The 16,451-nt window shown below is 45.2% G+C and overlaps 1 protein-coding gene across 7 annotated transcripts in view; it reads left to right on the top strand.

Annotated features, from left to right (window-relative positions):
* LOC144499821 (F-box-like/WD repeat-containing protein TBL1XR1) overlaps positions 1 to 16,451 on the top strand; it is a 385,459-nt gene that overhangs the window by 263,039 nt on the left and 105,969 nt on the right. For 6 of the 7 annotated variants that reach the window (XM_078222335.1, XM_078222337.1, XM_078222340.1 and 3 more), the window contains one exon: positions 2,927 to 3,033. In XM_078222335.1, the coding sequence (XP_078078461.1) occupies positions 2,976 to 3,033 (58 nt within the window). In that variant the 5' untranslated portion in view covers positions 2,927 to 2,975. Of the gene's footprint in view, positions 1 to 2,707; positions 2,728 to 2,926; positions 3,034 to 16,451 lie in introns of those variants that run through there. The other variant, XM_078222341.1, reaches the window with a different exon arrangement.

Raw genomic sequence — 16,451 nt, 5'->3', positions numbered from 1 at the left:
ATTGGAATATGAATGTGAAGAAGTGAAGTTTCAGTTATGTAGAGCCTTGGTCAGACCCCGTCTGGTGTACGATTTTAGGTCTTGCTCCTCAGGAAGGATAGATTTTGATGTCGGTACAAAACGGATCAAGCAGATGAAACCATTATCAGGCAGGGGACGAGGCTAGTCCATTGCAGTGGGGGTGTGCTGAAGCCTGTGATGGTGGTTTGCCTAAGCTAGGGTAGAGTAAAGGATCAGAGCAGCCAAATGAGGTTAAACCGAGGCTTTATCCAATGCAATTTTTCAAAGCCATCTCGGCCTTTGGGCTAAGGTGAAGCATTAGGTCAAGCCCGGGAGGGGGGTGCAATGCCTCATCCTGTCAGCTGGATCTTGTTTGATCGAGCACAAGATAGGATGCATATCTTGTCTTGTCAGCTTGGACATGGTTTGTCCCTCATGTAGGGAACATGATTTGACTTCATTTGAATTGGCTTTTTTGATTAAAGTACCGGGAAAAAAAATTATGGAGACATTGCCCAAGTGTGGTTTTCACACTTTCATGACATCTGACGGTTCATGGGTGATCTGATTGAGGTATTTAAAATGACGTGTTCATTAGAGTAGCAACAGAGAAACCATTTCTTCAGGTCTGGAATCCAGATCAAGGTCGTAAAATAAAATTCAAGCTCGGTCAGGTCAGAACAAAATCAGAACATACTTTTTCACACAAAAAATAATGTAAATCTGCACCTTTCAATCCAAAAGGATCAATAGATTTGTGTCCGTTAACAATATAATGAGATTATAGAATTACTACAGTGCAGAAAAAGACCATTCGGCTCATTGAGCCTGCACAACTCTCCGGCAGAGCGTCTTACGCAGGCCCTATCCCCTTAACCTCACATATGTATCCCACTAATTCCCCCCTAACCTGCACATCCTTGGACTGTGGAAAGAAACCAGAGCACTCGGAGGAAACCCACAGACACAGGGAGAATGTGCAGACTCCACACACACAGTCACCCGAGGCCGAAGTTGAACCTGGGTCCCTGGCGCTAACTACTGTGCCACCGTGCCGCCCAAGATATGGCAAAATGGGGGAGTAAATGAGGCTGAGATACAGATAAGCTATGATCTATTTGAATGGTTGAATGTCCTTCTAATCCATGTTTATGTGACTGGGAATACTACATTCTTCTGGTGTCAAGTTTTACTTTGGAAATAGTGAAGCACATTGGAATACGTGTATAAATGTCGGAATGCTGTACACCACGTCCAATAATCATTGGTTTCAGTACTGCGATCCAATAAAATGTTATATTCTCCCAGTGAGCCAGGCATGATTACGCAAATAGCTATGAACAAGCACAGCACAATGATTGACGTTTGGAAAATTCATAAAACAAAATAATAACAAAAAGGGTAAAAGTGAGCAGAATTTTAACTTGCTATCTTCGAATTGAAGAGAGAGCAAGATTGTAAATGTTTGGGAAGCTTCTCTGGAGCATTCCTTTGACAGCAAAGAGTAAGTTTGGAGTTATGGTGTGAAAAATGTTTAAGATGTCGGGCGAAAATTTCCCCAAAAAATGACCAAGTGTCACATTCTGACCGAAAACCGACAGAACAGCTAGGTTTGCTCTCCAGACCTATTGGCACTTAGTCAAAAAAAAAGCAGGGGGTGTGTTTTGCGGCGTAATTCTTGAGGGGCGGGGCCTAAATATGCTGGCCAGGCCGGCTCCACAGGCATCCCCCACCCCTGATCTCTGTGGATCCAGGCTTCTGGCGACTTTAGGCCCTGACCCTGACAGTGATGGTGCAAAACACGCCCCCTGCTTTAAAATAAGGAGAAACACGCCAGTATGGGCGGCACGGTGGCACAGTGGTTAGCACTGCTGGCTCACAGCGCCAGGGACCCGGGTTCAATTCTAGCCTCGGGTCACTGTCTGTGTGGAACTTGCACATTCTCCCCATGTCTGCATGGGATTCCTCCGGGTGCTCCGGTTTCCTCCCACAGTCTATAGATGTGCGGGTTAGGTTAATTGGCCATGATAAATTGACCCTAGTGTCAGAGGATTAGCAGGGTAAGTATGTGGGGTCATGGGAATAGGATCTGGGTGGGATTGTGGTCGGTGCAGACTCAATGGGCCAAATGGTCTCCTTCTGCACTGTACGAATTCTATGGATTCCATGATTTCCTGACCGAACCTATCACTTTGCCATTTTTGGGGGAAAATTCCACCCTTAGGGTTCAGATTGCACCATGGTAAACTATCAAGTTGAATTCAGTACCTCTGAACATCTGAGGGCTGGCCTCAGAAAGATAAGCTTAAAAGCTTCTAGCTTGCCCGTAAAACCTAACTGGGTCACTAATATCCTTCAGAGAAGAACTGCTGCCAGCCCAATCAGTCTGTCCGACGCACAACTCTACTTCCCCACTTACACAGTTGACTTCTGACGTCCTCTGATGGCATTCAGTTGTAAACAATCAATGCAAAATTCCTTTCCATACTGTGTTCAGGTGACCACATGCACGTAGATACAGGAATAGGAAAATCTGCCCTATTGATTATAGAAGGCCTCTTTGTCCCAGTTGAGAGTTTCCAAATAAAAGGGACATCAATTAAGTGAGTAAGCAACACTCTTAGAAGACAGAGTTGGAAGGCGTGAGGTCATCCCCTTTGAATGGATGACCTCACGCCTTCCTTAATGGATTCTCATTTTTGGGTTTTAAGTATTTTGGCTCACGAGGTAGAAAATGAAGATCAGTCATAATGTTAGAAGCAAATTTCTGCAGATGCTGGGATTTGCTGAGATTTTCCCAGCATTTTCTCTTTTGGTTATCAGTCATCATGTTATTTGTAGTTTATGACCAGTGTAGTTAACTGTCACCTAATCCTTGGCGAAATAACTAAATTATCATTTTTTTTTGTGTGTCCTTATCCAACAGGGCATAGACTGCAGTGCTTGTAAACCTCATAATTTGAGGTGGGGCTAAGATGAGCATAACTAGTGACGAAGTAAACTTCTTGGTTTATCGATATCTCCAAGAATCAGGTAAGAATGTGCCTCGTGAAGCAGCTGATTTGTATGGATCATTTATTGCATGCATAGGATCCCGTTTAATTAAGTGACGTGTCGTTTTTGTTATGGACCCAGTGACTCTCTGATCATCAGAAGTTCTGTTTTTCATGAAGCGTTGGCAGATTTATTGGAAAAAATGAGACTCACGTGGTCTCCTCCTGTACTTTGGCTCAGTCACTGTAAACATAGGCAGACAAACCCTGATCATTGCAGGGCATTCACATGTCATGCAGGTGGCTGTTGTGTGTGGGTGGGAGCCGTACAGTAATAGCTTTGTTCCGCATACTTTGGCATATAATTAGGTCGACTTTACATATTCACAGTTAGGAAAGAATCTGCTGGTATTTTGGGGATTTACCATATTAACTACATAATTGATGACTACATTCAAGGGTTTCTTCTTTACAACTGTTAGCTGAAAAGCTCACTTTGCCTGATCGATAATTCTTCTTCAACTTCGATTTATGAAGTTAATTGGGTCGGCCAGACAGCCCCTGAGGATTTGATTTCTCTTTGCTGTCAGGCTATCGCTACTGGCAACCGATGAGCAGTGTAAAGGAATAGGGAAGTAACAAAATGCAATGCTCTAATTAATTTGGAGCTCAATTATATTGTAGTATAATCATAAATATACATTGCAATAAGATGCACAGGCTCCACTAAGCAAGTTTTGAGTATTTATGATCCAAAGGTCTTTGAGCTTGTTACAAAATGGAGCACGTTTAATACGCAACAGTGTTTACGGTGGCATAATGGTTAGCATTGCTGTCTCAGCGCCAGGGACCCAGGTTCGATTTCTTTGGGTTTCCTGCGGGGTACTCCAGTTTCCTAAAGATGTGCCGTTTAGGTTGATTAGCCATGCTAAATTGCCCCTTAGTGTCAGAGGGACTAGCAGGGTAAATGGAGTTATGGGGATAGGACCTGGGTGGGATTGTGGTCAGTGCAGACTCGATGGGCCGAATGGCCTCCTTCTGCACTGTAGGGATTCTATGATTTCTACTTTCCTTGTTGGACCAGGAAGAGCAATTGTGTACATCTGAATTAGACAGGGAACATTTAGGTTTCTGGCTATGGACTTGTGACCATAATGGGAGGCACTGGCTTCATGGTATTGTCACAAAATTATTAATCCAGCTAATGTTCTGAGGACCCGGGTGCAAATCCCACCAAGGCAGATGGTGGAAATTAAGTTCAATTAATAAAAAAATCTGGAGTTAAGAATCTACTGATGACCATGAAAACATTGTTGATTGTTGAAAAAACCCATCTGGTTCACTAATGTCTTTAGTTTTAGTTTATTTATTAGTGTCATAAGTAGGCTTACATTAACACGGCAATTAAGTTACTGTGAAACTGTCCTTTAGGGAAGGAAATCTGCCGTCCTTACCTGGCCTGGCCTACATGTGACTCTAGAGCCACAGCAATGTGATTCATTTTCAACTGCCCTCGGGCAACTAGGAATGGGCAATAAATGCTGGCCAGCCAGCAATGCCCATTTTCCACGAATGAATAGAAAAAAAAACTTCCTGACTACAAGATCTACGAGACAATAGTCTGGAAAGCATTTTTACAACATATTTGCATTACAGGCAGAATATATGCACTCATGCTGTATGTAATCATTATGGTAAGAGATGTGTCTTTTCCAACCCTTGGAGTGTGCATTCTAATTAAATGCTTCAGCAGCAGGTTTTCATGAGTTTAAAAATAAAGATTATTTATTCTCACACAATTATCCAAATTGAAACAATGGCACACACCCAGTCTCTCACACATTCACACAAAGACAAACATTGGATACAGAGAAAGATAACGTACTCTTACAGTTTACAGCTCATTCAGTGTCTAATTTATGATTTCCGGTCTCTTGTGTGGCAGGTCTGTGGTTTCTTGGCTGGATTCAATGATTTAAAGTTGAAGTGAGGGTCTTGTAAATTAAAGAGTCTGCAGCAGGCTGTGAGGTTTCTTGTAGACAAATATCTAGGAGGTTGATTCTCAGGTGAGCTTTGAATTTGGAACAGGTTAAGCCCTGTGGCTGCTTGATGACTTGCAGCCAGTTTGAGTCTAAGTCTCAGGACCTGGATCTGCTAGGTCCTGGGATAATAAAGGTGCAGTTCCCAAAGCCAGTTTCGATCGCATGACTGCCAGGTTAATAGTTCTTCTGGTTTGGATGGGAGAGGCCATCACAATACAATGGGAAGTTGACAGCGGCCATTGAGTTTTGATCTTCCCTTTTGTTCAGTGTGACATATGGAGACTCCATAGTCTTTAGGGCTCATCCTTAAACAATGAATTCCATAAAAGGCTGTGAGGCACCCTCACCTAACTCCATATTTAATTAGGTATTCTCCAGAGATTTGGTACTGTCTGTAATCCAAGTGCCAAAAGTCACATGATTTGCGACAGTGGGCGGCATGGTGGCACAGTGGTTAGCACTGCTGCCTCACAGCATCAGGGACCCGGGTTTGATTCCCAGCTTGGGTGACTGTCTGTGTGGAGTTTGCACATTTGCCCCGTGTCTGCGTGGGTTTCCTCCCACAGTCTGTCTAAAAGAGGTGCTGGTTAGGTGCATTGTCCATGCTAAATTCTCCCTCAGTGTGTCCGAACAGGCGCCGGAGTGTGACGAGTAGGGTATTTTCACAGTAACTTCTTTGAAATGTTAAGGTAAGCCTACTTGTGACACTCATAAATACACTTTATAAAGTCAACTTAACAGCTTGCTTTTGTCCAGTTTTCAAAAATATTGAATGACAGTTCCCAGGCATCTTAAGCAAATTACATAAAAATCTTTTGTGGATCTCACGAACCACACATTGATGGACTGGAAGCCGTTGCAGTTGATGAATACTCCTGGGTGTTGTGGAGGTGCCTTAATTACGATGTGCTTCTAGTCAATGATGTCCTGAGCCCATGGGGTATCCACTCAAAGCCAAATCCTTGCTCATTCTAACGGGCATTGTCTCTGGAAAAGTGTGCATAATTGATGACCCTGGCAAAGAAACAATCATTCGTCTGTATTGTGAGTTTGTGGGTTGCCAGCTGAAAGATTCTGTGAATATCTGCAGCTGAGTGCTCAAGTATCCAGAGGCAAAGAAGTTGAGGGTGATGTTAACTTTCACAGTCATTGCTAAAGCATGCAGCTGGCAACAAATCTTCTTCCAGCAGGCTGCAAATGCCTGGCACCTGAGGGGTGATGGTGGTGGAGTGGTAATGTCACTGGGCTAGTAATCCAGAGGTCCAGGCTAATGCTCTGGGGACCTGGGTTCAAATCCCATCATGGCAGCTGGTGGAATTGAAATTCAATTAATAAATCTTGAATATATTATTTTAAAAAGCTTGTTTCAGTCATGGTGACCATGAAACTAATATCGATTGCTATTTTAAAAATCCCATCTGGTTCACTCATGTCCTTTAAGGAAGGAAATCTGCCGTCCTTACCTGGTCAGGCCTACATGTGACTACAAACGCACAGCAATGTGGTTGACTCTCAATGGCCCTCCAAAATGGCCGAATAAGCCACTCAGCTCAAGGGCAATTAGAGATGGGCAACAAATGCTGGCCTTGTCAGCGATGCCCACACTGTAGAATTACAAAAAAAGTACCTGATGTAACACTGTGAGCCTGCTAACACATTGGTGTTTCACTATGTCAAGGGAACTAATCCTCTCTGCCTGTAGACCTTTTGTGCTGGGGAAAACAATCAACCCCTCTATAAGGGGTGATCATCTAGAGGTCTATAAAATAATGAGGGGCATAGATCAGCTAGATAGTCAACATCTTTTCCCTAAGGTAGGGGAGCCTAAAACTAGAGGGCATAGGTTTAAGGTGAGAGGGGAGAGATACAAAAGGGTCCAAAGATGCAATTGTTTCACACACAGAGGGTGGTGAGTGTCTGGAACGAGCTACCAGAGGTAGTAGCAGAGACGGGTACAATTTTGTCTTTTAAAAAGCATTTAGACAGCTACGTGGGTAAGATGGGCATTGAGGGATATGGGCCAAATGAGAGCAATTGGGACGAGCTTAGGGGTTTTAAAAAAAGGACGGCATGGACAAGTTGGGCCGAAGGGCCTGTTCCCATGCTGTAAACCTCTATGACTCTATAAGGCCCCTTGTGTGCTGCATCTCTCTGCTGATCATCTCTCCCTTTGCAGTTCTGTACGCTGTGGTACCGCTGCTGCTGCTCCTTATCTGAGGCCCAAGGTAACGCATTGTTAGTGGCACCCATGCTAATCTGCTAGATCAAAGCTTGAAATTGCTGACCAAGTGTAGAAGGATCCGAGGGGAAGATGACTACAGCTTGTTAGTGTAACCTCAAAAGACGAAAACGTTACCCCTAAAGTATCTACAATCATCTTCTCAGTGCAAGTGCTGTGAACAAAGCCTTTTACGCAAGCAGGCAAGAAAGCAGCTGTGACGTGTTAGTGCTTATTGGCATAATTGTCCTGTCTTCAGCTCCTCAGTTACTGCTGTGTTCTCACCTTGTGTTCACTGGTGAGTTCTAGGAAGCCCAGGAAACTGTGTGGACCCACAGTGAAATTGCACAAGTCATGTTAATATCACTGAAATTGAGCAGTCAACACATTGAAATTGACAACCCACCCCTCCCAAGGGTGTTGTGCACAGTCGACTGGAGTTAAATGAGGAAATCAACAGTTACAGCTGGCTTCCCCACGCACTCGCGTTTTTCCAGGACTTAACATCTTGCCTGCACACAAACCCACTCACTATGTTAAAACTTCTCGGCCTTTTGGCTGAGATCAAGCGTCAGATCAAGCCCAAGGCAGAGTGGTTAGTGCTGCTGTCTCACAGCGCCAGGGACCCGGGTTCAATTCCAGCCTCGGGTCACTGTCTGTGTGGAGTCTGCACGTCCTCCCGCTGTCTGCGTGGGTTTCCTCCGGGTGCTCCGGTTCCCTCCCACACACCAAAGATGTGCAGGTTAAGCTGATTGACCATGCTAAATTGACCATTAGTATCAGGGGGATTAGCAGGGTATATACATGGGATTACGGGGAAAGGGTCTGGGTGGGATTGTTGTCAGTAGAGACGCGGTGGGCCGAGTGGCCTCCTTCTGTACTGTAGCGATTCTAAGATTCGGTGCAATGCCTTTTCTTGTCAGCTTGGATCTTGTATGCGTCACTTTTTTTTAGTTTATTTATTAGTGTCTATTTATGAATGTCTGCACTGGATGAGAATTTATTTCCCCTCACTGAAGGCCAAGACACATGACATCTGATTCAACAGTACCAGTCTCCTTGCAAGTACCTTAGCTAAGAGATCATTGTTCGTGTGTGAATGTAGATGTTTTTAAAGTTTATTTATTAGTGTCACAAGCTGGCTTACATTAACACTGCAATTAAGTTACTGTGAAAATCCCCTCATTGACACACTCCGACGCCTGGTCGGCTACACCAAGGGAGAATTTAGCATGGTCAATGCACCTAACCAGCACGTCTTTCGGACTGTGGAAGTAAACCAAAGCACCGGAGGAAACCCACGCAGACACGGGGAGAACGTGCAGACTCCACTCAGACAGTGACCCAAGCCGGGAATCGAACCCGTGTCCCTGGTGCTGTGAGGCAGTGGTGCTAACCACCGTTGAATTGGATTTAATTTGAATTTAAATTTGATTTTTGGAGCAAGCAAGGAGATGGATGTGGGGTCTGCCCGCTCCACTGTGGCATTGTAACTTTAAGAATGGAGCAAAATCTTTTTAAAAACAATGATAAAACTCGCTTCTCTATTACGCAGCTTGCAGATGGTGAGTTGGAGCACTCAGTTAATTGCAGCTTTCAGTCTGAATGCTTGGTTTTAAAGTTAGTGTGAACTCACCCAGGTGAATGATCTAATATGAGTGTGCATTAGTTAACTTAGAAATGCAAATTTAGCAAGACTGCAAGTTGGGATCTTTGTTGTTTCATATATCGAAGCGCGTGACAAGATACATTTGACAGCGTTAAACTGTGTAACATTTGTTCATCTACCCAATGGACATAAAATTGTTTGTTACTTTGAAATCTCCGTCTGAATTTCCAGACTGCTATTCAGACAGGGGAGGATTCATGTGCCACCATGTGATGCATTCTGCGGGCTGGTGTACAGAGTAAGGATTCTCTATTGTGATGTCTGCGTTAGACTATTATTTGCTGTGATGTTGGACAGGTTTTGGAGCACTCTGGAGATGTACGGTCTGCTTAAGAATGTGGCAGAACTCAAAAGACTATCTCATATGAATTGATCTTGAAGGACAGATGATGTTCAAGGTTACTGTGGATGTTACTGATGTAACAACACATGTGGCGCTCGGAATTAATTATTTTAAAACTCAAGGTAAATATGCTGCCTGTTTCAGTGGGGAGATCCTCTCTTTATTCATATATATTTTTAAATTCATTCACGGGAAGTGGGCGTTGTTGGCTGGCCAGCATTTATTGCCCATCCCTAGTTATCCTTGGAGGGCAGTTGAGAGTCAAACCACATTGTAGGGTCTCTGGAGCATTAGCTGGATTTCTGGATTAAAAATCTAGCGATAATACCACTAGGCCATTGGTGTTACCAATTCCAGAGCTGATGAAAAATGAAGGAGAAGAATTCTGTGCTCTCAAGTCTTCGTCAGGGCCATTTTGAATCAGCCTCTATGAGCATTATGCAATGGTGTGATCCTTGTATCAATGGACAGCAATGAGATCAGAAGCACAACAAAGGGGATCAAGGTTACTGGTGGGCCATTATATGATTACCCTGGTGTTCTGATGTGGTGTAAATTATTTCACAATTCTGTTATTTAGTTAAATATAAGTCCAATGGGGTTAAATTTCACAGATCAGTGGAGCTGGCAAATGTAGAACAGACTCTGATAAAGGGGTTGATTTTAACGGGAGTGGTTTTGGGAGTTGTGAGGAGGGGGTTCTTGATTTTCCTTAATGTTTATGGTGGGCTTTGCAAATGGAACTGCTGGCTACAGGTGCCCTGCCCATTTGCTGACTGTAATTTCCAGTTGGGTTCCAGTATATTTAAAGCAGAGATTCTTGCCGGAATTTTACTGCCTCGCCCACCCGAGGCTCGTGAGATCGCGCCCGAGGCCAACGGAGAATGCCATTCTGCGAGCCTCGCCCACCCCGATTCGGGGGCGGACGTGCCGGTAAAATTTCCAGCATGTGTTTCTGGTAGATTGCTTTGGGAGGTTGTTGCAAGGTTTTTAGCAGCAGTGAGTTCGAAACAAAACCTCTGGTCCCTTGCGTCTTTCTTTTAAAGGTCATTGTGGAAAAGTGAAGGTTAGAAGCGACGTCTTCTTGCCCACAGGAAGTCAGAACACTGAAACGATTGATGTACACCAGGTTTGGAGAGGTGGTAAAGTTTATCACCTCGAGGAGTATCACCCTCCTGGGGCCTGAGCGGTACGTTTCCTGCTCTTGCTCCTGCATAGTGGTTTATGGTACCTGCACTGCCTCGCAGCCAGGCAGAGGGCTGCAATCAGGTGACGTGCACTGAAATGTGCGGCCCACTGAGCCCTGCACAGGAACATTGCCCGTGGGCCAGCCCAACCTTGCATCCCGGAGTTCAGTGATAGAAAATGATATACGCACTCTGCTCTCGCTCCTGAAGAGCGGTGTCCAGTTTTTGCGCTGCCTCACAGTTGAGCAGAGGGCTGCAGCCGGGTCACGCACACTGAAATGTGCAGCCAATCGAGCCCTGCACGGTGGCGCACGTGTTTCAGTGACCTGGCGAGAGCAAGGAAAGTGTGAGTGCGTCTCTTCAATTTTCTCTCTCTCTCAATAGCATGTCAACAGACCTCCCAACAGTTCCTCCAACAGACATCCCAATTCCACCAACGCTCTGATGAATTCTTTCCTCTGCATCACATCTTCACTATCCATTACATGGATACACTTCAAACCCAAGGGCAGTAAACACTGCTTAGCAGAAAACAACAGATGGTTGCAAATAGTTGGCCAGACCTTAATTTTACGAAGGAATTGCAGTAGGGATGGAAACTTGGCAGAATAGATCTCCATGCAATTTTCCTCTATTTTACACCTTGGAAATAAGCATCTTTTGGGTGTGAAGTAGAGGCAAATAAGCGCAATTTTCACAGCACAGTCCCAATGAGCACTGTCACACACATTATGACTTGCAAAGACATTGGCGAGAATTTTCCAGCCATTTTCACTGGCAGGATTTTCCTGTCCTGCCTACAGTCAAGCTCCACCACAGGTTTTCCAGTGGCAGGGGCCGCATAGAAACCCCATTGACAGTGGCGGGATCAGAAGATCTTGCTGTCGGCCAGTGTCGGAGCACCTCTGCCTCCGTGAAATATGTCGCAGGGGGGCATGGAAAATCAAGCCCACTGTTGTAGAGAGTGCCTGCTGGGTCTTGTCATAGTTTGTAAAAATAATGGGACATGTTTACTGCTGGGGTGAGTATAGGAAGGTGGGACAGCACTTACTTCCCTATTCCTGTTGTTGCTCTGGCCACTGCTATTTTTGACAGTAGCTTTGAAATGGGCAACTCAAGTGCCCACAGAAAGCAGGTGGGCACCTCACTAACCCATGCACATCAGATGCTATCACATCAGTAGGACCTTGATGCAATTTTGAAACATGAATGGACGGTGTGTTCGCCCATTTATATTCAATAAGAGTCCTGACCATCTAAATGGCTTGGATCTCTGAACACAACCTCCCACCCAATGAAATTGATGACAGAATAAATGTACCCCTCCAATGTTTCCCAACAAAATATAACTTTGGCATGGGTAGTCCACCAGCCTTCTGAAGTTCAGCATTTGTACTTAAGTAGGTCACCTTCAGGTGTTGCACAACACAGCTGGAGTCTTTAAGAAAACATACGCCATCTTGTCTGACCATTGGCAGATTTCAGAAAGATGGACAATATCCACGCCTCAAACAGATTGCAAACAACTGTTGAAAATAAGTCGGAGAACAATGTTTGGCAGGTAAAGTGCAAGACATAACCTTACATTACTACTATAAAGACTAGCTGGAAACTAGCTACTGGCATAAACCTGCTAATATTACATAATGTTCCCATATAAATTTTATGAAGTGGTTTTATGAATGTCCGCACTGGATAAGAATTTATTTCCCCTCACTGAAGGCCAAGACACATGACATCTGATTTGACATCACTAGTTTACTTGCAACTACCTTAGCAAAGCGATCATTGTTCGTGCGTGAGTGCAGATGTTTTTAAAGTTTATTTATTAGTGTCACACGTCGGCTTACTTTAACACTGCAAAGAAGTTACAGTGAAAATCCCCTAGTTGCCACACTCCGGCACCTGTTCGGGGTACGCTGAGGGAGAATTTAGCATGGCCAATACACCTAACCAGCACATCTTTGGACTATGGGAGGAAACTGAAGCACCCGGAGGAAACCCACACAGACACAGGGAGAACGTGCAGACTCCACACAGACAGTGATCCAAACCGGGAATCGAACCCAGGACCCGGGCGCTGTGAGGCAGCAATGCTAACTACTGTGTGCCACCCTGCTGGCGAGTGTCAGTAGAAATCACAGTGACCCTGGCCAAATGAAAGAAAAGGTTTTGTGAACTCAGTTTATTTCTTTAACTCGTTTCATCATTGGCGAAGCCATAAAGGGCCAGAATTTTGCCACGGGAATTGGAGCGGGCGAGGGGTGGACCATGGAAAGGTCCATTGGCCTTGGGCAGGATTTCCCAGTTTCGGTGTGAGCGAGGCTGGAAACTCCCGCCCATTGTTTGCAATTGCTACTATAATGTGTGTATGAAATTGAGAATCATGGCAGTGCGCCTATTGAAATAAAACTCATAAATCATTTTGCCACAGACATGAGATCCTGAATAGTGTTTTAAGTTTCCATCCATCTGTAATAAACAATTTATCTGCTAGTCAATAAAGTGGCGTCATGCTTGTCTGTCACTGCTTCGGTGAAGTGGGTTCCAACCTACCAAGGATCTGCATATAGTTAGATAGGCAGCACCTTACCCACTACATGTCCAGTGCAGGAATACAGGCACACACACAGTGCACCTTCCACTATCCACACTGTTATTTACCATCTGGATCAACTGTCTGAATCTTCTCAGTTCAAGGCCGTCTACAAGACCTCAATAAACAGCTTTGTAAGTACTTGCATCCATTCTAATGGAGGAAGCTCCCAGCATTGACCCATTGTAAATATGCTGCAGTGATAATTATTGTGTCACTCATGTTTATTTTACAATTTTTTTCCCCCCACTATTGGAAAAATTGGTTACGCTGTCAGCGTAAAGGGAGGCAATGGCCTAGTGGTATTATCGATAGACTATTAATCCAGAAACTCAGCTAATGTTCGAGGGACCCGGGTTCGAACCCCACCAAGGCTGATGGTGGAATTTGAATTCAATTAAAAATAAAGTCTGGAATTAATCTATTGATGACCATGAAACCATTGTCGAAAAGACCCATCTGGTTCACTAATTCCCTTCAGGGATTTTTAGGGGATTTTCACAGTAACTTCATTGCAGTGTTAATGTAAGACTGCTTGTGACTAATAAATAAATAAACTTTAGGGTGGCACAGTGGTTAGCACTGCTGCCTCACAGCGCCAGGGACTCGGATTCAATTCCCGGCTGGGGTCACTGTCTGTGTGGAGTCTGCGTATTCTCCCTGTGTCTGTATGGGTTTGCTCCGGTTTCCTCCCAGAGTCCAAAGATGGTGGATTGGCCATGCTAAATTGCCCCTTAGTGTCAGGGGGACTAGCTAGGGTGAATGCATGGGATTAGGGCCTGGGTGGGTTTGTGGTCGGCGCAGACTTGATGGACCGAATGGCCTCTTTCTGCACTGTAGGATTCAATGATCTCTATGATTTAGGGAAGGAAATCTGCCATCCTGACCCGGTCTGGCCTACATATGACTTCAGAGCTACAGCAACGTAGTTGACTCTCAACTGCCCTCGGGCAACTAGAGATGGGCAATAAATGCTGGCCAGCCAGCGACACCCATGTCCCATGAATGAATTTTAAAAAAACACAGCCTTTGCTGAATTTCAGTTGACGCTAATCCTCATTTTCCTTTGGTGCTAATTCAGCTTGATGTAATACACCAGTAATTCTCCCTTCTATTGTTTCTAGAATCTTACTTGTCTTCCTAAATAGTTCTTACACTGCAATTGAATAGATCATCTTTACTGCTCGGTAGCAAATGTAAGAGACGTTCTGGTGCATTTTATACTTCAGTGACTGACTTCAGCAAAATTATGATTCATGAAGCGCAACTTGCCAAGATTCCCGACAGTAAAGTAATTGCTGAGGCAAGCTGCAAGAAAACACTTTCAGTATCACCATAAAAGAGAAGTTTCAGGCTGCAACTGCATTGAAATTCTCAGTGATTGATGGAGGAATTTCTCTCAGAGAAACCAGGTTTTCATCGTCTTTTGTTTACGAAATACCAGACGACGCAGCTGTTTAAACGGAAACCTGTGCCCAAATGCTATCTATCTTGAGATGGAAGCTGCAGAATTCCCATTTGTTAACCCTTGTGTCCTACTTTTTAAAGTCTGAACAGGATTGCAGTTTGAAGGCGCAGTCAGAAACCTTTTGATGGATATTTCCAATGCCATTAAAAGAAAACAGTGCTAAACACTGCGCAAAGAGCTTTCGGATGCAAAGTTGTGCTCGGTGCAGCAGTAATTTCAGGGTCGTGGATGACATTTCAGTAATAAAGTGGTGCACGCACCCACTTGGCGCATTTCCAGAGCTGACTGCACTGGAAGCCATCTTGATGAGGGTTGCAGAAGTATACAGAGTAGATAGTTCTTGACTTCAGTCAGCCTCTAATGCTGATTTGACAACAGGGCTACCATTTTGGATTGCTGCTCTAGTTAACCCTGCTAGTGATTAGCACTGTTGCTTCACAGCGCCAGGGACCCGGGTTTGATTCTCGGCTTGGGTCACTGTCTGTGCGGAATCTGCACGTTGTCCCCGTGTCTGCGTGGGTTTCCTTCATGTGCTACCTAGCCGGCACCCAGGCACTGCCCACTGGGCATCTGTGGGGCTGGTATGTGGTGGTGGGGGCGGGGGGTATTCGCTGCCACTCTGCATTAAGGCTCGGTGGGGTTGTGAGGGAGGAGGGCGATTGGGGCTGGCCATGGGGGGTCGACGATCAGGGCATGAATCCCCCCGGTGGACCCATGGCTGGTGGAAGGCTCTTAACGTGCACTGGAGGGACTGAAGTCAGATTTGACAGGATGTGCTGGAGCATTACTGGGTCTGAACATGGGTGGCAGAAGTCTGGGCTGGTTGCCTGTGAGGAAACAGCAAGGGCACTGGCAAAGTGGGGGGAGCATGGATGGTGTCATCCTGAGAGAGAATAGCAGGGTTGTGCTCCATGCGGCCACTGCTACTTCCCCAGGATGGGACCTCAGCAGTCTGAGTAACCTGCCACAGCACAGATTACTGGACTGCTGTGAGACTCTGGAAACAGCTTTGAACGCTGGTATCCACAGCCTTGAACGCTGGTATCCACAGCCTTGAACGCTGGTATCCACAGCCTTGAACGCTGGTATCCACAGCCTTGAACGCTGGTATCCACAGCCTTGAACGCTGGTATCCACAGCTTTGACCCTGGTATCCCTGGTAGCACTCAGATTTAGGGTGGCTTCTACTTGTGCTGCAGTGAAAGTTGAGACATCAGACACTATGATGGTCAGGTTCCCAACTTCTGTTATGCATTTGACCACCATGTCTACATAGGAAAGGATGGGTTCCAGACTCTGTGTAGAACCCAGTGCCAAGATGGAGCTTGACTCCTCCCCAGTGGCAAGCCTGCCAATGCACCAAGCATGCCCATCAATCTTTTTCTACATGCTGCCCAATCAAAGTCCTCATCCGAGTCCTTAACAGTAGAACCCACCTTAAGAACTCGCCTCCGGGGAGGCGGCGCATGTGCCATCCTCTTGACCTAACCTGGCCACAGCCCACTTGTGCCCAGTGGCTCATCACATGTAGACCTGCCTTCACATGGTGCCAATATCTGCTGATGGCTAAGTGTGAGATCCATTGTAACTTCTTCTTCAGTCTCTTGCTCCTCAAGGACTTAAATCTCCTGTGCTACTGCCTAGCTTGGAAACAGTTCCTATCTGAAAGTATAAAGGCAGAGGGTAAGGTTATGGTGAGGGAGCAGGGAGAAAGTAAGGGGTGCAGAGTTATGCCATCTACAGCTTGTGAATGGGCAGGGATTCTTGTGCAAGGAGGGCGGTGGAATTTGAGAAAGTGGATTAAGTAGGAGCATACTGTCATCTCCAGTGGTTTAAACTTCATGGCTTCACTCATAGTCACACCAATAAACTCCAGTACCTGATCCTACATGAGGGTGAATACATGTAACTGTGCCTATCTCGTGCTGATGCCTT

The sequence above is a fragment of the Mustelus asterias genome, chromosome 10 (genome assembly GCF_964213995.1).
Source record: "Mustelus asterias chromosome 10, sMusAst1.hap1.1, whole genome shotgun sequence".
NCBI lineage: Eukaryota > Metazoa > Chordata > Chondrichthyes > Carcharhiniformes > Triakidae > Mustelus > Mustelus asterias.
This window is presented reverse-complemented; position numbering and strand designations above follow the sequence as displayed.